At 44.5% G+C, this 23132-nt stretch overlaps 1 protein-coding gene across 4 annotated transcripts in view; it reads left to right on the forward strand.

Annotated features, from left to right (window-relative positions):
- Positions 1-21741, forward strand: part of PCP2 (Purkinje cell protein 2) — a 95331-nt gene extending 73590 nt beyond the window's left edge. For 3 of the 4 annotated variants that reach the window (XM_069230359.1, XM_069230360.1, XM_069230361.1), the window contains one exon: positions 20598-21741. In XM_069230359.1, coding sequence (XP_069086460.1) covers positions 20598-20717 — 120 coding nt within the window. In that variant the 3' untranslated portion in view covers positions 20718-21741. Of the gene's footprint in view, positions 1-2666; positions 9090-20597 lie in introns of those variants that run through there. The other variant, XM_069230362.1, reaches the window with a different exon arrangement.
- Positions 21742-23132: the final 1391 nt, after the last annotated feature.

Genomic DNA, 23132 nt, shown 5'->3' on the forward strand with positions numbered 1-23132 from the left:
ACCCTGGAGTGCACCGCAAGTGAGAGGGATCATTTGAGTCCTGGAGGTGCCCATGTGAACAAACTGGTGTCGGTTGGAAAGGTAGCAGGAGAACTAATAAAGGACATCTCTATTGAATCTCGTTCAACACTCCAGGGTGTGTATGAAGGTGGAATAGGTGACTGTGGCCACAGCAAAGTTCTGACTTCGAACAGTGGCCACAGCAAAGTTCAAACAGCTTCTGGTAGTCAATATTTCATCAGCCATATTATTGCTGTGCACAGCTGTGGCCTTCTGTGTTGCAGACAGCCAGGTTGAGATTCCCTTTGTACTTAACTTATATGCTCCCATGAACAGGTTCTATGGGTGTTGGGCGGGTGTGATGGCTACAATACATGTCTATCTACAATTACCTTTCTCTAATGTCAGGTAGAGGGCTGGTAAAGAACGTGCCTTTACTGTGCAACGGAATATACATAGACGAGTACCACATACTGTTTTTACTGTGCCACAAAATATGCCTTACTGTGCCACAGAATAATGGGACAGAAAAAAAGGGACAGTAGTTTTGTAGTGTTTAAAGGTTCAGCCTATGGACAAGGGAAGCTGCACCTCTAGTTTTAAAAGGTTCAAAACCATGGTCAGAAACCGAAGCACCTGCAGGCCTGGGCAGAGGCGGCAGAAATAGAAAAGTGCACGTTTCAGTTAAGTGGACGGAGACAGCTGTTAAATCAAGCCAGTCACAACTGCGGAGAGAGAAGGCTGCACCTGTTGTGCTGAAAGGTTCAACAATACAGATGGTGATTGCTTGTATAGTGGTGGACGTCTCAGAACTATGGACAGAGCCTGCCTCAATAGGCTGCACGCCTAGGGTGTGAACATTCAGCACCCTGGACAGTGATAGCTGTAGCGTTAGATACCTAGGACCATGAGCAGATGGCGATGAAGTCCCGGTATTTAAACACCGTGCAGACATCTGAATTTGCTTGCCAGATTCGAAAAGAAATATACATTTAATGCAGTAGACACACTCCGCAGAAGTGTAAATGCAGCATGTTGTGCAAAGGCACACCATTTTAACTTTTCCCAGGAGAAAACGTTTTTATCGAAGGAGAAAGTACTTCCCTTACACAACCCTTAAAAAGTTTGAAGGGGTACCACCCTACCTTGGAAGAGGGGGCTACTTCAGTAAATCTAGGCTAGGAAAGGGTCGCAGAAAAGTTTGTCTATGACCAAAAATGTTAAAGTTTGGTTTACGGCAAAAATGGCTTTCTATGTCTTGCCCTTAGTACTTAGATGTCCAGCAGCACAAGGAGATACAGCTACTTATCAGTTAGGTTTGTATCATTGGCAAAAATATCATCTGCCAAAACTCTCATCTCCTAAATATAATTTACAATATATTCAATAGAGCGATTGTTTGTATACAATATTTAGAACACAATATTTCTGCTTTTTAGATGATATTTTTGTTACGATGTTCGGGTAACATACCCCTACGCAGTAGCGATTCATCACCCGCAACCATTGATATGCCAAGTCTTTCAACTAGTGGAGAATCCGGCTTCTTTAGTTTTCCAGCCACTGGGTCAGTCTGCAGTGTTGGAAAACGACATCACAACACACTGAGGATCTCTGTAACGAAACAGAGGAACAAGGCAGGAGGCTGAGTTGCTTTATAAAATCACAGATATCTGGGGTAATGTGCCTTAGCCTTTGTATGTAGCAATGCATGATCACAACATTGCCCTCTCCATGAACAATACGACGACCTCCTCTATCAAATCCTGTCTGCGGCTCCTTCAAACAAGATCTTCTGATTTCAGAAAATATGTAATAAATGTGGAATTTGTACTGTGAAAATAAATACCAATAAGCAGCTAGTAGATTTCTGCAAACACACACTTTTAGAGTTACATGCAAACCGTGCATATTATTATTCAAATCAATAAAAATGCTAATTTTGTGCCTTTTATACTTGTATACTTCATCTGAGCCCTAGATGTGCAATAAACGTTTGATCACAATCCACAAATGAACGTAATCATATAAACATGATTAGAAAGGGTACAAAAAGGGCGAATCTGCCCTTTAATTGGTGGGATGCAGTTAAGAGTGTGCCCCAGGAGCTGCTTTCCACAGTATCTGCTCACTTTGGTACTCATAGTCTTTCAGACACCGGCATTCCCACAACCTCCTTCTTGCCAACACCTAATGCACCCTCAGCACTACTGACATAACCAGTCTCATCCCTAGAAAGGGGGAGAAATACACGCATGAGGAGATTGCGCATAAGGCAGCAAGGTAAATGTTGCCAAGAAAAATGTAAACTGTGTCTCTATGTTGGCCTTAAATGCCAGGGTCTCACAATCACACATTGCTAGTTCCACCTAAACCCATGAGGCTTGCCCTTTACTTACACACACGGGAAGGAAGGTAGCATGGAGAGAAAGGCAACATTTCAAGAATGATGACAAACATAAAAGTGTGCCACATTATGATTAACAAATAATGTTATTGAAATGGTTCGCGGTCTGGAATAAATGTTTCCTCCCTGTATTGTCAGCCCACCCACACTACAGTGGATGAGTCCCACTAATGTAGTTGTAGTTTATACAGGAACAAGCTCCAACAGAAAGGGAATCAAATTGATGATCAACAACAACCTCCTTTATTCCTCTTTACAGAAATGATTGTGACAAGAGACTTCAATGCCAACCACAAGAGCCTATAGTGAGAAGCTATAATTTGGGGAAAGAACGTATGAGAAACAAATAAACAAAGATAGGATTGAAGATCATATCAGATGACCACCATTAACTTAACATTCCCAGTGGTGGGCCTGCTCTCGTTTGTGTAATTCTGACATGTAGCCCGCCTTCCCTTGAACGCTTTCTGGGTCTGACTACGCTCTAATTCGACAAATAAACAAATTCCTATCTGGCTTCTGCAGTGTGTCCTTATATTAGGATCATGGCTTATTGAAAAGGCTGCTGTAGAAAAATATCTGATTTATATGAATGTCAAAACCACAGGGTGGGTTTCAAGCACTTGCAGAAGATATTCACTTGTTACCCTATCAGCCTCCTCAACAACTATTGACATGAAGGTGGTAATTTTAAGAATATTTGATGATCAGTGCTGAAGGCACAGTGGAAACACTGAGGAATGATAAGTCAAGATGAGCTCCAGCAAGAGCACATAGATATTTAAGTAACACAGGACCGCAACATAGACTGATGACGTCATGAACTATGTGTATCGGCGTACAATTATCCCATACTCTCCTCGCTCAGGGCACTCCGGAGAAGATTCTATAAGGGGCAGTGACCAATGTCAACGCTAATCACAAATAATGTCTTAAAACTAGAGAACATCTTATTTACTGTTTCAAAAGATGACAGCACTCCTGCTCCTCCAGACTTGATGGCACTGATTGTCATCAGACCCTGATGTTCTTCTATTTGTTATGCATCCACAACTCAGAATACACAGCCGCAGATTCTGACTTACGACAAATAGATGTAGCTGGAACATTGTGAAGAAGAAAGGATTTGTAAATGTGGCTCCTGCGTTAAGTCTACCACTAAGACTGGAGTAGAATTATCAAGCAGTTTACACCAAGTATTAGTTGCTGGTGATGAGGACCCACTCCAAGGCTATTTCCTAATTCAAACACTGCCACTCTCCCAACTCTTCCTCCAACTGAATCACTTCTGAAAACCACCATTCTTCCAGCTGAAAGTCACAGCATTACTCTGCTCGAACTCAAACTTCTGGCTACGAGTCACTATACCATTATGCATTTGCTCCTTACCCTGCGACCGGAGTCTATGGCCCACTCTCAGCAAATGTCGGTGGATCACTCTTCATTCTAACTCAGCTGCACAGATGAATTGAAAGGGGTTAACGCTAACCACATCACTGCTCCAAGCAAAGACGGACGACCACAAGAAGTGGCTTCCTCTCAACAAAGGCTCAAGACGGAGATATGTGACTGGACAATTTAAAACCACTAGTACCCTGCTCTTCAATATCCACTTCTTTTGAGACTGAGATCCTACTACCAGAATGTTATGCTTGGTATTTGTGACCTATGGTATATGCAAAAAAGAAAGTCAATTTGGAAACCTGAATTCTGATCTCAGGCCTTCATGTACAGATTTGTATTCTGGGTGTTCAATGCTGCTCACTGTATTATGTACTTGTTTAACTTTGATGTAGCCTGTATTGTGTAAGTTAGGAAAGAAACAAGTGTTTCAGTATGTCAAACTATGTCAAACTCACTAAATAGGACCATGTATACCTTTGTCATCAAACCAGGGACTTTTAAGATTGTATAAAGTATAAATTAGTAGAAGCACAGCGAAAATAAAGAGACATACACGAACGAAGAAAAGCACATGCTCACAATATATATTCACCTAGAAAGCAGGCAGCATAGGACATAACGCATCCCGCATAACCATTGCCCCTCCAGGCCGCATATCGATGTCATAAAGTGACACAGCTCCCAACATCCCGGTCTCCGACCTCTGGCCCCCAATGATAAATCACTTTCTCTCTTTGAGACGCCCCTTCCTCTCGGCTGAAGGTCATAGCCTCTCTGTCACATATGAATTACTCCCTGCCACAGGACACTTGATTGTCGTTATAGATCACTTTCAACTTGTCATAACACACTTCAATTTTGCCAAAGGTTACTTCCTCTCAATTTCATAGGTAATTTCCACCCCATTTCGGTAACTCCTTCCTTCCGGTCACTGGTGAGTCGCCGTAACAGGGCACATGAACCCCAGCCATAGGTCATTTTCTAAGTCACTTCCTTGTTGACATAGGTCACCCCAATCTATTTTCATAGGCCACGTCCTTCCCTGTCAGAGGCCACTTCCTGTTTGTCAAAGATAACTTCAACCCTATCTTGGGTAACTTTGTTCATGTCATAGAACACTTTCTTCCTACCACAGTTCACTTCCTCCATTCTAATAGGCCAGTCCCCTATTACAGAGCACATCCGTTCTATAACCAGTAATTTCCCACCAGACAAATGCAAATTCCTTCCGGTCATTGGTCAATCTACATCTTACAGATCACTTCCTGTCAGTAACAGGTAATTTCCTTACAATCAGAGGTCAGTCGCTTCAGTCCCTTTTCAGAGGTCACTTCCTCCTTTTCTGAAATTCCTCCCCAGCCGTAGACGGCAGGTTATTACTACCCTGCCCCACACGATTGTTAGCATTCACAGGTCATGCCTGTCCCACTCAGGATATTTCCCGTGCATGTCATGGTCCCGCCTATTCACACTCGTGCCCCAAATGTATCGCCATAAACTTACCGGCCATGGACCAAAGTCCTCCTAAGTCAAGGCCCCCAGCCACTTGCTGGTCACTGCCCTTAAGCACTTGCAGATCTCGGTCCCTAGTGTTTCCAAGTCACAGCCAATAGCGCTTGCAGGCCACGGACCATAGAGGTCACAGGTCATGGGCCCTACCACATGAGTGTCACAGCCCCTCCCACATGCAAGCTGCAAAACACAGCACATGCATATTGTTCCATCTCCATCTTGCTGGTTACGGCCCCTCCCGCATACAGGTCACAGACCCCCCCTCTCTATGGTCCTGGCACTGCCACTTGCAGATCATGACCAAAGTGTTCCTAGGTCACAAGTCACAGCCCCTAACATTCACAGGTCATAAACACTACCGCTCACAGGTCATGATTCCTACCGCTTACAGTCAATGGCACTCTTCACTTATAGGTCAAAGGTGGCTGGCCTTGGCCCTGCATACATGCAGGTCACGATCTCTGACACTTGCATGTCATGCCCTTTCCCACTCTGTCGCCTGCACTCCCACTGGCTGGTCACACTCCCTCCTATTCGCAGGTCATACGCCCCCAATGTACTTTCTATCTGCTCCAACTCGCAGGTCATGGCAGCTCCCACTTGAAGGTTGCAGCCTCCTGGAATTCAGAACCTCATAAATGTCACATGTCAAAGATCCCCGAACACAACCATGCCTATTCACAGTGGATGACTTCTCACACTAACATGTTACTGCCCCTTCCCCAAACAGGTCACTTCCTCTTCCACTCACAGGTCACTGCCCATCCCTGTCAAGGATTATTGCTCCTCCCACTTTTCTGTCCTTGCCACCCACAACTTCTGACCATGACACTTCATTTTGTGGCCTCTCTATTCTAAAGTAACTGCCCTCCTACTCAAAAGTCACTTCTAGTCAATGCCCCCTTACTTACAGGTCCCCATTTCTTCTCACAAGTCAGTGCGCCCCACTCACATGGCATACACCTTCCTACTTACAAGTCACTACAACATCACTCAGGTCACGGCGTACTCAGTCACCTTTCCTGGACCCTCACAGTCACTGTTTATGGACCTCCACACTCACGTGTCACAGCCGCTCACCCCCGCAGATCGTGACCCCTCACACAGGTCACTGCCTCTCAAAGGTCATGACCCCTCACTTACAGTACCCAGCTTCTCCCACTCATAGGTCTTTGCATTATCCACTCATAATGTAGTATCCCCAAAAAATCACGCTGTCTTTCCCTTTCACTCATAAATTGATACCCTTTCCATGATAGAGGTAATTTTACTCTCACTCACAAATAATGCAAGTTACATTTACACGCAGTGGCGGATGGTGACTTTTGAAAGTGGTGGGACGTAAAAGTGGTTGGTCGATGAAGTGAGCCAAACAAGAAATTCCTATTGCCAATGCTAGGTATTAATGAGGACAAAATGATGCATTTTCCAACAAATGTTGATAAAGTATTTGATTTAAAAGCACAACCTATTGTGAATGGCTAGTTTTTCAATTAAAACTCATTTGTACAATCAGGCAGCATTAATAAACAGGTGTGCAGGCCTTGGCTCACTCTTCCCAGCAGCCCGTGCAAAATATCTATAAGTGCTCACTTCATATATTTGTATTGAGAGAAAAGACATGCTGCTACTGCAAAATAAACATTGCGTGGAAACAGTCCAACTCTTTCATACTGTGTGTTGGCTCAGCATTTAACAAAATGCCCTCAGAAATTAATAAAACTATCTGCTACGCTAGTGTGCAAGCCTGTATACCCTGCACAGCCATGTCTAGTTAAGGTGCAGAAAAAACAACTTCACAAAAGAATCTGGACAAGCAGAAGTCATATGAAGTTGTGAGAACTGTCTCTAAAGCAAAGTAAACAAAATCTGTCACTAGAAGATCAGAAAGAGAGGAAAATGGCCTGTTTGAAAGGTTAAATACTCTGTACACAAGGACCAGCAGCTGAGTAAGATTAAGGTAGGAGGAAGAAAACAAACAATGGTATCTGCTTCGGATTTTGTCAAACACTCATAACTGTGCCTGCAGTGCCCGGACTGTATTAATGAAGGCATTTAAAAAAAAGAAAAAAGTGCCCCTCAAAAATTACAATAGTTTCTCAGAAGTCCAAAAATCACTGATTTAAAGAGAGCATCGTGGAAGAAATTCAATTCAGCTTTAAAACACATTGATAATTTAATTTTGTATTCAATAGATGGAGAAGTTACGAAGTTAAACTCACATGCTGCAGTTGGACCAGACATGCTGAATGGCTAATTAGGCCTTGCAGAAAGTGGACTTTGTTTGCTGTTAGCTCCCACCAAGCAAAAGCAAACACAGTGGTCAACAGGCGTCACCCTCGGTGGCAGTGCTGTCATTTTCACACCCTTGGAGCTCATACAATGTTGTGTGTTGTGCAGTGTAAAGGGAAAGTGCATGCTGCGAGAGAGCGAGAGAGAGACTGTCACAGGCAAATGGCTAATCACTGTATGGCTTCGAAACAGCCACGCAGTGATTGGTCATGTTGTGCAATTCTCCTGTCCCCGTGATGCCGCTTTAGCCCGGGCCATGGGAGCATAGGCCAGCCTCTAAAACCAATACTGGTGCTGCTCTGATATTGTTTATAGCAGTAAACAACATGAGAGAGGCACTGAGATTGGTGTGGTCAGGCAACTCCAATGCTCCATAGAAGACTGGGAAGCTGCATCTGTGTTCTCCCCGGCTCCTAATACAGCGTGGATTTGAGAGGCTTCAAGTGCGCATGTCGGGCTGGACATACCAAAACAACTGTCCAACCCAACATTAATAATGTTTAATGCAGCCTGTCTTCTGCAAGCCTTTTCCCTGCCCTGAAAGACAACACCTGACTGGCACAACAGAAAGAGCGACGCGGTCAGGCCATTGGGACAAGAATAAATTAGTGAGTTTAAATATTTTACAGTTAGATGCATGGCTCACTGCAAGGATCAGGGCAACGCCCCTTACGCTCTAACAGAGAAACCACCCCTGTTTACATGTTAAATTCCTCCCACTCACAGATCACTTCTGCAGATCATTCTCACACCAACAACAGGTCCCATGCCCGCCCTTTCAAAATCTTTCAAGTTGCAAGTCACTTCTCCTACTTGCAGATCACTGCCCCTCCAGCTACCAGGCAGCTTCTAGTCCTGCTCTGAGGTCAAAGGACTTTCCTGAAACAGGTCAGTGTACCCCTGGTACATCATTTTCATATGATCCTCTGTGGACAACTATGGGTGAACAGCTACATTGCAACAAGTACGCTGCATCAGGTGGCATACTGCAGGCTTCTGCTTATCTTTGTTTTTTTATAACTTCTTTTTATTATTTTCAAATGAGAATGAAACAAAAACATAATTTTCTTCGTCTTTGACGAAATGGCCGTTGTTCTCTGCTAAGTAGTACTCACAGTACTCTGCAGCAAAAGTGAAATTTGAATGATGTGATCTTGAACTTCTGTTGGCATTTATGGACGTGTTTACGAGCATGACCTAACCATGATTGTAGAAATTAGCTTTTGTGAGAACAGCAACACACCATAGTACAGGATTCAGCTACTGCAATATAGAAATCAGACAAAATATGCAAAAGAATGAAACCAGAGCGAAGTCACAATATAAAAGTGTATTTGTATCTTTGATTTAGTAAATCTGTATACAAACCTTTTTGATCACCTAACCAAAACAGTAGTGCAACACTGACTGTATAACAGTGAAACACTGTATCAGTGAAAAGTAATAGATTTCTATGTTTCAAAACTTATAATAAACAGAAATATACATACAAATGAGTAAGAATCATCATTTAAAGGATTTTATTCCGAGTGAAAGATGATGGACTAGGAAGCTTGTACACAGCTGTGTATGTGTTGTGGCAGAGCACCGCTTAGAATGAAAGTGTGAGAAGTATGTGTACCATTGTGAGGTGAAGAATGATAGGTGGTAAGTTAGATCTTATCCATAAGATCGCTGCAGTCTTGTAAATTGGTAAAATTTGGGGTCTGGGTGCCTTTTAGATTAGATACTTTGAAAATGATCAGATTTATCCCTCAACATTAGAAATAGGGTTGTGACAACTATAGAAAGCTCTCCTCCATCCATGAGTAAGTGGAAGAAACATCAGACCATCAGCATCAAAACAGATCTATCTGCTTCATTAGCGCAAAAATGGCCAACTCCAAGAAATAATATCAGTTGATAAACATATAGGGGCTGATTCTAATTCTGGCGGGCGGCGGAGGCCGCCCGCCAGAATTCCGCCCCCATAATACCGCTCCGCGGTCAGAAGACCGCGGAGGGTATTAAGAGTTTTTCCCTGGGCTGGCGGGCGGTCTCCAAAAGACCGCCCGCCAGCCCAGGGAAAAACTCCCTTCCCACGAGGATGCCGACTCGTAATCGAGCCGGCGGAGTGGGAAGGTGCGACGGGTGCAGTAGCACCCGTCGCGTATTTCATTGTCTGCAAGGCAGACACTGAAATACCTTGCGGGGCCCTCTTACGGGGGCCCCTGCTGTGCCCATGCCATTGGCATGGGCACGGCAGGGGCCCCCAGGGGCCCCGCGACCCCCCCTACCGCCATCCTGTTCATGGCGGCTTTCCCGCCATGAACAGGATGGCGGTAGGGGGGGTCAGAATCCTCATGGCTGCGGAGCGCGCTCCGCAGCCATGGAGGATTCAAACGAGCAGCGGAAAGTCGGCGGGAGACCGCTGACTTTCCGCTTCTGACCGCGGCTGAACCGCCGCGGTCAGAATGCTCGTTGGAGCACCGCCAGCCTGTTGGCGGTGCTCCCGTGGTCGGTGGCCCTGGCGGCCACCGGCCGCCAGGGTCAGAATGACCCCCATAGTAGCAAGAGGTCAAGACCACAGTATGAGAGGCTAGAGGTCACAGCGGCTCAAGATCATGGCTAAAGGTCACAATACCAAATGATATGCCAGATGACATACCAAGAGATGCCATCCACTTGAATTCTACCATCTCATTTCCAGTTTTTACAATTAGTTGATTCAGTTGTTCTTCAAGTCTACAGTCCTGTGGAACTGGCCTGTACATGAAGGCCAGGAATTTCAATATGGCCAACAAACAGAGCCTGACACATCAGGCAGGTGGAGTGCTAGAGCATGAAGGTGACACGTACCTGCAGAGCGAGTTTGTCGAGGATGAGGGGAGGAGCGACGGAGTTCAAAAGACCATCACCGAGCAGCTGAGGAGAGTACTGGAACAGGAAGAACACACAGAGGAGAAGACGCCGGAGACAGAGGAGAAAGGCGTGCTGCTAGGAGGAGACTGGGAGACCAGGGCAGCGCGGATGACTCAGATGGAGTGTGAAGACCCGATGGGGGAGAAGAATGCTGTGGAAGCCTGAGCGTTAAGCTTAGAGAGGAGCCCTGGGAGGTCTGGTCAGTCATGGCTCAGGCATCGGCCAAGGCAAGTGTGAATTCCCCTGTGTTTCCATGCCTTAGTAGTTGGTAGCAGTTAACGGAAGTCCATAATAAAGCGGTGCTTCACCTCACTATTCCGCATCCTGTGTTTATTGGCTGTTGGTGGGAGCTGAGCATTATTCAAAACACTTCGGCCCATATTTATACTTTTTGACGCAAACCAGCGCCGGCGCTGGTTTGCATAAAAAAATCTACCGCCGGCTAAAGCCATTCCAATGCGCCAGGCGGGTGCCTTATTTATGAATTGACGTTAGCCGGCGCTGCGGGCTGGTTAGAGTAAAAAAAAAAGACTCTAACCGGGCAGCGCATGCGTAGGGAAGAATGGGGGTTGTGCGTCAAATAATGGTGCAAGTCCGGTTAGAGTAAAAAATCATGGTTCTAACCGGACTTGCGCCATTTTTTGATGCAAAACCCCCATTGAAGTGACTCCTGTCTTAGGAAAGACAGGAGTCATGCCCCCCTGCCCAATGGCCATGCCCAGGGGACCTCTGTCCCCTGGGCAGGGTCATTGGGCACAGTGGCATGTAGGGGGGCCCGTTAGGCCCCCTATGCCACTTAAAAAAAAAAAAAAAAATTACTTACCCCAACTTACCTGGGATAGGTCCCCCCATTCATGGGTGTCCTCCAGGGGTGGGCAAGGGTGGCATGGGGGTGTCCCTGGAGGCAGGGAAGGGCATCTGTGGACTGCTTCCATGGTCAGAAACCATGGAAATGAGCCCACAGGTCCCTTAACGCTTGCCCTCACCCAGGCGTTTAAAAATGGCGCAAATCAGGCTGTGCGCCATTTTTTAAGGCCCACCCCCTCCTGTGCATCAAAATGACGCGGGAGTATAAATAAGGCACACATGCCTTAAAGTCATTTTTTGGACCTGAACGCCTACCTTGCATGTCATTACCGCAAGGTGGTTTCCCGCATCCACAAAATGATGCACACTGCTGAATTTTGACGTTCGCAGGGTCGGGCGTCAAAGTATAAATCTGGTGTTAGGTTTGCACCGAATTTGCGTCAACAATTTTGATGCAAATTTGGCGCAAACAGAGTATAAATATGCCCCTTATTTACAACGCAAACACTATATGAATCACAATGGTGACGGTCTAGTCCAAGTCTAGACGGGGACAGGCCAAAGGATCTACTTACCCTTTCTTCATTTATTTTGTTTTGTCTCAACAGACATTGTTATGTAATCACGGAAAACTGAGACTATTTGTAGCAAGGAGAAGGAATAATAAAAGAAACAGCTATCTCTTACCTCTGGTGTATAGTAGTGTTTGAGGCACTAGTTTACAATACCAATATACAGAATGACGCAAACTAAATGTCTTCTTTAGAGAAAAATATATTCCGCTTTCAAATAGCAATTAAAGATATGGAAGTGAAAGTTGGTAAAGTCAACATCGAAGGTGCTTTAATAATTTGTACATTTGTGGACTTCCTGAATTTAGCTAAGATACTTGGCTGAATATATGCCCATTCGCGATTAAGTGTGCACTTAGGTTGCCAGTCATTAAATCCAGATCAAAAAATAATTTTGCCAAGCTTTCCATAACCAGGATTATCTGTACGTTCGGGAATTTATATGCCTAAAATGCTATCAGTAGAACATCTCACAACATCAAAGAAAAAAAGTAAATACATTAAAAAAATGTGTAGACCAAATTGTAAAGTGAAAGCAGCAATCTACCAACCAAGCAAAATCTGTATGATTTGTTTGTGAAAGAATGAGGCGTACTTTGGCAATATTTTTGATTGAGTGGTATCTTTTCTTTAATGACACTGAGCTGAGAAGCCACCTCATCATAAAAGTGTTGCAAGTTTTAACTTTTGTTTGTAGTGAAAGTAGAAGTATAGTCTCTGGCAGATGTTCTGTGGGGAGAAGAAAAGGTGATTGCCATCCAGATGACACAAAAAAAAGCCAAAAAAAGCTATAAGTAGAGCAAAACATAATACAACTGCAAATGTAAACTGATTAGAGTGGCACTTGGCATGATTATTATGCAGGGGAAAATGCATTATTCGCGATTGTGATATACATTGATTTAATTAGATCAAGCAAGGGACCCTGGTGAAAGGACTGCCAGAACCATTTTTAGGTCAGACGTTAGCTAACAGCTTTTGAATTTTACTAAAAAAAAATGGTGTATATGATATAGATTGGTGTCAATAAACATGAAGATTTGCTTAGGAATCCTGAGTGTGTGGTGTCTTTGGATATATTACCTAGTGGCGTCGCCAGTAGATAGTTATAGTTAGGACCATGTTTCTATAGGAAAAGCGTTTTTTGACCTGCCTATATCTTTGGCACTGTTTGACAAATCTTTACAAAATTTTCCCAAAAAGGTGTGCTGGTGATTCTTGTTGCACATAGAAAGTTTTTGGGTGATCCATCAAGCAGGGGCCAGAGAAAAAGCTAGCTTGCGGTACGGAGATTACGCTTTCACTTTTTTGGTGTAAATCCGTTCAGTAATTTTTGAGATATTAAAGGGAAAATAAATTTGTTTATCTAGGGACCCGGATCTTTCACAATGTATTTGCCAATAATGATAATCTCATGCAGGGAAATACACGGCTCTTATTGGCTGCTAACACTCCAACCAGGAAGTCTTGGCAGCCATTTTGGGACTTGGATTCAGGAGAGTCCCTAAAAAAAATGCAAAAAAGGGGCCCTAGTAGAGACACTCTGACCACTTAGCTCTGGTGTTGGGGTCCCAAACAGACCTGCCAGGGCAAAAAAGCATTTTTTGAATGTTTTTGTTGCAAATCAGCTAAATTTGCAGCAACAACAAAAACAAGCGCAAGCTCCTGCGCTTGTGTTTTTTTTAAAGCCCTGGGTAGGTCAGGTTCCGGGGGCAAAGTAAAAAAATAAGGAGGCGGGTGCACAGAGCCCCTGGAGACCACCAGCTCCCCGGGGATAAAATAGAAAAAATGAAAGGGTTCATTTTGAACCTCCTCAGTCCGAGGACCCCCACCTCCCCGGGGCTCTAGTTAAATACAGTGTGGGGGCCATGCAGCCCCCCGCAGCCCTGGGGACCACCACCTTCCTGAGGCTTAATTAGAAATCTGTGCAGGGGGGTCGTGCGGCCCTCTTGCAGCCCTGGGGACCACCACCTCCGGGGGCCTATATTTAAATAGAGTGTGGTGGACCGCGCAGCCTCCCCTGCAGCCCTGTGGACCACCAACACCCAGGGGCTGTGCTTGTTGGAGGGAGGCCATCGTGCAGCCCCCCTCCAGGAGCCACAGATGGCCCTGGGGACCGCCACCCCCCGTTCTGTTTCCTGCAATGTCCTGGGGTACCCATCCCTGGGACATAGTTGTTTTCTTTTGATTGGTGGGAGCTAACAGCTCCCACCAAGCAAAAGCAAGCAAAGTCCTCTTTCTGCAAGGCAAGAGAAAGCTGTCAACCAGCTCTTATTGCAGAAAGCGGAGTTTTCATCTGTCTTCCCTGCACTTCCCTGCGTGTAGGGAAGACAGATGAAAGCATTGCTTCCACATGCAGGGAGCTGCTTCTTAAAGCAGCTCCCTGCTTGTGGGAGCAATGCTGTCTCCAACAGGACGTGGTGAGTCGGCTAGGACCTCGGGGGCCTTGAGGCTCCCCCTGTGGTCCTGCCATTCTCTCTCTCTCTATCTATCTCTCTCTCTCTCTCTCTCTCTCTCTCTCTCTCTCTGTTTCTCTCTCTCTCTCTCCCATCCCAATATAGAGAGAGAGCTTGTCATTGCATGGTCTATCAATGCAATGACGTCAAAGAGTTAGTTAGACTAGCAAGATGTTTGGTACAAATGTTATTCTCCTGTGTCCTAGTGGTTAAGGTCTCAGACCCCCCATACCGAAGGTTGAATGTTCCATTTTAGGTGTGTCTCTGATCATTTAGCTCTTTTAATTTCTTTTCACTTCAAATTAAGGTTCATACTGAAAGGTGATCTCACTCTTTTTAATTGACAAATATATTTTTCTTTTAAGTATATCATTCACCAAAGCCTAAAAAACTCTCTATCTCTCTCCATCTCACTATTTTTTTCTCTCTTTGTCAATCTCTTTCTCTCACTCATACACCCACCCAGACCCTTAAGCACCCACTCACAGACCTATTCAGACACTCACGCACCCACTCACAGAACCACTCAGACCCTCGTGCACCCACTCACAACCACACTCAGACCCTCACGCTCCCACTCACAGACCCAGTCAGACTTTCACACACCCACTCACTGACTCACTGAAACCCTCATGCATCCACTCACAGACCCACAAGGAAACTGACACATCTACTCACAGACCCACATAGACTCTCACACACCCACTCACAGACCCACTGAAACCCTTACACACCCACTCGCAGACCCACACAGACCCTCATGCACACACTCAGAGACCCCCTCAGACACTCATGCACCCACTCACTGACCTACTCAGACACTCACACACCCACTCATATACCCACTCAGACCCTCACTTAGCCACTCACAGACCCACTCAGGCACTGACGGTCCCACTCAAAAGGTCACACATCCACCCGCAGAACCACTCAGATCCTCACTTGCCCACTCTCACACCCAGACAGCCACTGTCACACCCAGAGACACCCTCTCACACCTATTCTCACATCCAGAGAGATAGACCCTTCGGCCGTGCGCAGCACAGAGTTGGGTGGTTATAGGGTGTTGGCTGCAGGGCCTGGCCGCAGGCCATGCGTGGTGGTGTTTGGATAAACATATAGTAATTAAAATTACTTTATGTAAAAAAAACAAGGAAATTGACTGACAAAAACAAAGGTTACAGGGACATTATAGTTAGGAAATAGAATTTTAAAAAACATAGAAATTCACTTAAAAAACTAAAGGGAACAGGGACGTTGTAGTTCGGTTCTGAATTTACTCACACAAAACCAAAGAAATTCAGCAGTTATAGGTAGAGTAATTTTAAGTAACTTGAACTTGCACCCTAAGGTAACTATAACTCGCGCCCTCGCCATGCATTGCCAATCACCCAAGATATTACAGCAATCATGGCAACTTTTATAACGCCATTAAAAGTATAAATGAAACTTTAACAGTCAAATTATTGAACACAAAAAACTGTGCATGGCGGGGGCACGAGTTATAGTTACCTAAGGGCGCAAGTTATAGTTAGAGAAATAACTATAACTTCTGAATTTCTATGGTTTTGTGCGAGCAAAATCAGAACCTAACTAGAATGTCCCTGTAACCTTTGGTTTTTTTATGTGAATATATATATAGTCACTGAAAAATAAACAAATGTTAAAGTAACATTATCGCTGGGTGCGATAAAAAGATGTTTCTTATTATTTTTTAAATTTAAGAAATTCACTGAAAAATTAAGGGTTAAAGTAATATAGTTAGGTGAATATGTCAATGACAACATTAACGTTTGTGAACTCAAAAAGCCTCAGAAATGTACCAGTTATAGTTAGCAGAGTGAACTATAACCTACACCCCCATGCACTGCTTATTACCTCACATACTACATCACTCACAACATGTTCTAGGGCATCATGTATGACATCTCTGATGACATCTCAAAAAAGGGGGAGGCCCCCCACCCTCCCTAGCCCTATTAGGCCCTGTGGGCCCAATCCCCAGGGTTGTGTATGTTTCTTTAAGGGGCATCCCAGCCCTCTTTGGAGCCTTCCCTGGTCACAGTGACTTCTCCCCCTAGGGCTGTCTATTTATTTTTAAAGGGAAGAAGGGCCATGTGGCTCCCCTCCTTGAGCCTCATTACGTGCTGGAGACCCCACCCCCCAGGGCCATATTTATTTTAAAGGGGTGGGGGCTGTGTGGCCCCCTCCCTGAGCCTCTCTAGCCCCTGGGGACCCCATTCCTCAGGGTTGTATTTTTTTAAAGGGGGAGGTTAGCCACACAGCTCTCCTTCCCCGAGCCTAGTATGGCCCCGGGGAGCCCATCCTCCGTGGTCTACCTTTAATATTGGTGGGTGCCCCAGTGCTCACCCAGGGCACCCACCAAGCTCAAAATTGGGGGCCGCAGCCCCAGCTGGCTCCACGCATGGTTTGAGAGCTGGCATTGCTCCTGCTAGGAAGGAGCAAATATTTGTGCTGGTCTCTCCAGGCAGGCACAATATTTGTTCTGTTTAACCACCTGCCCTGTGGGCAGGGAAACAGATCTCATCTCTGCTCCCACCTGGAGAGAGCATTTTTAAAGCTCCCACCCACTGGGAGCAGACTCCGTATTTGCTCTCATTTGGCATGAGATTTGAAAATGATCCAGTGAGGTCGGAGCAAACACATCTTTCCTTGCCCCCCTAGTGTGGGCAGGAAACTACTGTGTCCCAGGGGTGGGTTCCACAGGACACAGCAAGGCATCAGGCCCAATGCCATGAAAGGATCAGGGTGGGGGGAGTCATGCATCCCCCCTCCCTTTCGTATAAAATGATGACCCTGGGGAATGGGATCCCTAGGGCCTTTTTAATGCTTGGGGAGGGGGCCACTTCGCCCCATCCTTTTAAATAATACTTTGGGCCCTGAGGATGGGGTCCCCGAGGCTGAAAACATCTTGGCGAATGCGTGGTCCCTCTCCATAAATACACCCTGTCCCAGGGGATGAGGTCCCAAAATGGGCTGGGAATGGGGGTCCTTCTGATGCCCCTCTCCCCGTGTATATTTAATAATGGCAGCTGCCATTTTCGACATTTATAATCAATTGCTGCCACCCTGCTAATATTTCTTAATCTAGCGAGAAAGCAGTAGGCACTCAGTAGAGGATAAGTGTCCTTGGTGCACCACACCAGACGACAGAACCCTGTTCTGTGTCTCAGTCCATGTATTGAGTTCTCCGTCTCCATACATTATTCTTGTGTTCATGCCAAAAATAATACAAAGGGCCAGAAATTTGCATTGGGGAACTTAAGACAGGAGCGCAAGCGGCACTGAGCCATGAAGGGGCCATTCTTTTCCCCACAAGGTCTAAATCTAGAGGTAATACCAGCATGTAATGTTATTGTTGTTGTATGCTATCACCACCACATTGCATTCCGTACTCAAAATAAGCATGTTGGAAATAGCTGGAGAAGGAATGGTGGGCACCATATGGGTACTGGGTACAGTTTGCTAACATTTTTCTCAATAATTTGAATGAAGCCCACTATACAATAAGGGGCTTATTTAAGAGCCCCCTATCGCCACCGGAGCGTGGCGCTATGCACTGCACTGCACCGTATTTACAAGGTGGGGTTAAGCCACTTTTTGTGGCTGAACGCCACCTTGTAAATACGCCCCTTTCACACACAGCACTTTGCGTGGAAGGGGCGTGCAATGGGTGTTGGCGTGGGCGTGCCACAGTAACACCCATTGCATTTTGACCCTGCCCCAGATTTACGAGTTTTCGTAAACCTGAGGCAGTGCCAAAATCTAATGCCACCCCAGGGGTGGCATTAAAGTGACACAACGCGGAGAAATGCTTTCATTTGTCCTCGTTTTTTGGTCTTCCTATGTGTGCTGCATTCTGCAGCACACATAGAGCAAATCGCCCTGTAAGACTTTTTTTGTGCAGGAAGGCGTTGCTTCCTGCACAAAAACAATCTCCCCCTCAACGCAGCCATCCTTCCACAATGGTGCAAGGGTTAATGCATTGGCTCACGGCAGCAAATACAGCGCGGGCACAGGGGGAAACACAAGGGTGCACTGTATTCTTTTTAAAACGGCCCATCGCTGCGTTTTGAAAATGACGGTGCGTGATGCTGACAAATTTGGTGCAGCGCCACGCACCGGCTTTTTTTGTGAAATCTGGCCCTAAGTGTTTTAGACAGATCTTTGTAAACAATATCTTATGAATCTCATTTTGCTGCTCATGTCATTAGCTGTTTTTGGGTTATTCAGGAGCATCAGAATTGTGTCTAGACACAGCACTACGTTGTATTGTTACCAGATGTGTGGGGTTTGTGTGTTGGACCCTTGCAGTAAAGAAATGAATGCCACCTGCATTACTTTTATCTATGAGTTGATTTATTTCCCATTTTGAGGACGTTTTATTTTTTACCAATGGCTTCTGTCAGAGGTGTTATGTCAAACTCAAAGACGATTAGCGAGAGAGAGAATAGTGCTGTCTCTTACTTTGGTTAAACCAGGAGTATTTTGAGATAATATTCTTTTTTCTGAGGTTATATTCTTATTTTAGGATATGCTCATGCGGCATACTATAGTTTAGAAATAATATTCCTGAAATTACATGTAGACCTAATTATAAAGTTCTCATTTAGAGTTTGGAGGGAACTGAAAATCTTCCAAAATTTGGAGGACACTCTAAATGTGGAGTAGATTCCACAAGTTACATTTATCAGGAATTGGAGGATCTTTAGTTCAAACGAAACTCTAAATGATGGTCCTCCACTGTAGGAGAATCACTCTACTTGGCGGACAGCTTTCTCCAAATCTCTTGACAGCAAAATAGTCTTTTGCATTTGCTGGTAAAGTGATTACACCAATGAGGTGTCTAAGATCACCCATACCTTTACTGTTTCTGTTAACTTATTTTGTTAATTCCCTATCACCATAGGCGTTTGCAAGATTCTCATCTACATTGATGATGAAAGTGGCTTGAAAATTAGTACATCATTTATTATCCAATTTAGTTTCAAAATCGAATATGGGCAAAGCATAATATTTAGCTGTGAAAGTGAAGTAGCACACAATGCGTACATTTTAGGTTGTCAGTCATCAGATCTGCAGATTTATTTTTAACAAGGTCTTGGTAATTTTGTATTTCTTCAATTGAGAGTGGATCTTCCAGTTCACTGTGTATGTGCTTCATTTCTGTTTAATAACTGCTAGTCTTCTCTTCGTGTTTCAAAGACTTTAATTTTTAAGAACACTTGGGCCTATATTTATTGGCTTTGTGGTGCAGGGCAGCTCAGCAAGTCACCTTGCTGCTCTGCCCTGCGCCACAGGGAAAGGGCAGGAATACATGGTATTTAAAAGGATACCGCACATTCCTGTCCTTTACCCTGGGCTGGCGCCCTTTAGGCAGCCTAGCGCCAACGCAGGCACCCTTGCACCATGGTGCAAAGGTGCTTGTTGTTGCGTGCAGTATTGTTTTTGTGCAGGAAGGAACACTTTCCTGCATAAAAACAATCCTGAGACTCTTTTGCCTCTTGCTGTGTGTACTGCAGAATGCTGTCCACATAGAAAGAAGAAATAACTTTGAGAAATAGACATATTTCTCCTCATTACCTCTCCTGGGGAGGCATATCTGTTTGGTGCATTCTCAGGTTTACAAGCACTTGTAAATATGGTAAATGTGTCAAAATGCATGGATGTTGCATGGGAACACCCACGGAAATGTCTGTCCGGCATACAGTAATGTAATATAGTGATTTGCGCTGCGTTACATTCCTCAAAATTTATGACACCACGCAAGACCACGGAAGGTGTGCTTGCGTTGCTTTATAAATCTCACTTAAGGTTTGCGTTGCTGTTGAACCACGTTGCGTGGTGCAAGTGCGACGCAAACCAGGTCACAAATATGGCCCTTGGTTTACTGTCTGTATTAGGTGTATGGCATTTCTTCTAAAACCTACCTATTTGGTATGCCTGCAAGCTTTCTATGCAGCAGCACAGTATTGTTCTTCAAACACTACAGGATTAACCCAGATTTTTTATTGTAAAGGTAATCTAGTTCACACATGGTTTTAGCTAGTATATTAATATGTAAGTGTGTTGGGGGCGTGATCACATATTCCTAGTTCTGATTATGTAATTTATCAGACAATTCTACATTGTTTTTTCAGTTTTAATTATTAGTTCGGTCCTGTGTTTTCCAGTGTTTTGTTCTGCTACCGTGCGTTTTAATGTTGTTCCTTCTCTTTGTTTCAGGAGAAGGATGAATTTTCTCCCCCAGCCCCTTTTCCTGACATTCCGATTGCGCCTGGGGAGGACTACTTCACCCTCATCCACCGTGTGCACAGCAGACACTTCCAAAAGCCCAGCCCATAGCCAATCGAACTGCGCACCACCAGCAGGCAACTTTGGCCCATATCTGCCAGGACTCTTTGGTTCATCCATGTGTAGGGTAGAAGGTTTCAGTTTCTGAACTGCTAATACTACGAAGTCAAAGCAATATTGGACCATGCCATTTCCTGTTTACTGCTGAAAATCAGCTCTTTTATTTTTTTAAATAAAAAGAGGAATTGAAAGAGTCGTTTAAGATGTGTTAGTGTGTCTGTGGGGTAAGAGAGCTAGCTCCCATTGGGGCCACCACGTTATATCTGAATTTATGTTGGCATATGGTACAGTGTGAATGCTGTTCAGCAGAGTTTAGTATATACTTTAAATTGACAGTATCATAAATCCCTATCATATCTTTAAGCCTCAAATGGTGTTTGTGTAACATACTATAACATTGAAATCCCAGAGTCCAGCCTTTAAATCGACATATACCTTTCAACCAAGATAAATAACACCAACATTGCTAATATACAGGCTGTAAGACACAAATAAGTGTCACAGTTTTATAGTTGACCTTCTGAGTTTCAGGCCACTAGTGCGGGGACAAGAGGCTGGTGCATTTCTGCTGTCCCCTGCTTGGGGGCTGGTTCCTTCACTAGTCTCTAGATAACTGTCAATCTACCAAACGGCTAGTGCACATATGTGTGTTCCCTGGAGCCTTAGGGTGCCCGTTCTTGTCTAATCTTTGTTTCCGTTCGGAGGGTGGATCAGTTTAGATACAGCTTACTTACTGGTCTTGTAGAGACTCACGTGCTGTGCTGCTTTGAGCATGAAACAGATTTGACTGGGGGTGGACTTTTGGTTGGTGGGAGGCTTAGGGGTAGTACTAGTTGAATATGTGCTTTTATTCTTTTGGGTTGAGTTTTTCAGCATCCTATTGAAGGGTACGGGGACCAGCTAGCCGTTATTTTCTAATAACCAGCAATGATATTTCTTGTGGTTATTGGTGCCGCTGTCGTTGGGATGTAGGCTGGTATATGTGTATTTCTATAAACTCAATAAACAAAGTTGATCTTAACTATTGCTTGCTTATATCATTAGTAACAACTTGATGTTTGACATAGCCTTTGATTCATGGAAGAACACGCCCTCGATTACTGTCTAACACTATCCTCTAAGGCATGTGCACATGTGTATGAGACAAGACTCTAGCTGTAGGCTAGATATTGGGAGCTATAGGATTGCCACCGCCTAGGTTTTGTTGATGCAGCCTCTCAAGGTATAAGAGAAACCAGAGACACAAAACCAAGTATTTCTTACCACCGAGAGACTGCTAAAGATTTCAGGAAAGTGTTTACTGACAGGCAGTATAACTGCTTTATCTGCAGCTCACGGCCCAAAGAGGTCTAAAAACAAGCAGCGCTTAGGTCCTTTGGGAATAAGCAAAATACCTTTGTTCGGCCTGGTATTCTGCGATTGCCTGGCAATAATGCAACGGTCAGTGGGATCATCTGCTGGTCAGAGATTTAGTGCCAGTTGCGTTACAATAGCCAGAAGACCAGAAAATAACACCTAAAAAAGTCACATTAAAAACACCAGCATTACAAGTAGTCACAAATCTCTTAAAACGGTTTTCAATTTTAAAAAGCTGCTTTTTTGAAATTATCGAGCTATTACACCCTTCACTTGCAGACAGTGACCTCTCCCAGTCCAATCACGTGCTTGTCTTAAAATAAATTATACTTTTAACTGTCTGAAGAAGGTCAAGGTGGACTGGATCCATGGAAGATTTTCGATATAACCACTGACTATTTTAATGAGTTGCTTTTGTGTTGTATGTAAATGTATCTTATGTGGATATTCTGAAAATCTTGCATAAATATAGTAGTAATGAACCTACATAGGACACTCTTGAATTAGAGTTGTGGAGAACAGGGAAGTTGCTCTCATAAATAATGTATGAGATTATAGAACTATTTTTGTGGATTTATCAGCAGCCAGTGTAGGGCCTTCAGCTTTGGGGTAATGTGGTTTGCTTTTTGCAATTTAAAGATGAGACCAGCAGGACAGTGCTAAGCCCAGCATAAGAGGCTTCATAACAGTCTAGGATCGGTGTTATTTCTACAACCACTAGTGCAATCTGGTTGGGAGGGTCCGCATGGAGGGACATCCCTGTGATAAGTGCAGCTGTTGAAGAACCTATTGGCAACAATGTTGACTTGGGGGGACCAAAGGTCAGATCGAAATTAAAGGTACCTCGATTTCTCAGAGGGGGATTGTGGTCCTCCAAAGTACAGCTAAATAAAATGCCAGAAGCATCAGTTGGTCCACAAAGCAGAATATATGCCTTGAAGGCGCAAAGGTAGAGCTAGTTCTGATACATCATGTTTGGGATGCTTGCCAGGTTAAGTCTGATTTACTGTCAGTCAGGAACCCTCTTGAAACTTCACATACATCAGAGAA

This window comes from Pleurodeles waltl, chromosome 4_2, assembly GCF_031143425.1.
Source record: "Pleurodeles waltl isolate 20211129_DDA chromosome 4_2, aPleWal1.hap1.20221129, whole genome shotgun sequence".
NCBI lineage: Eukaryota > Metazoa > Chordata > Amphibia > Caudata > Salamandridae > Pleurodeles > Pleurodeles waltl.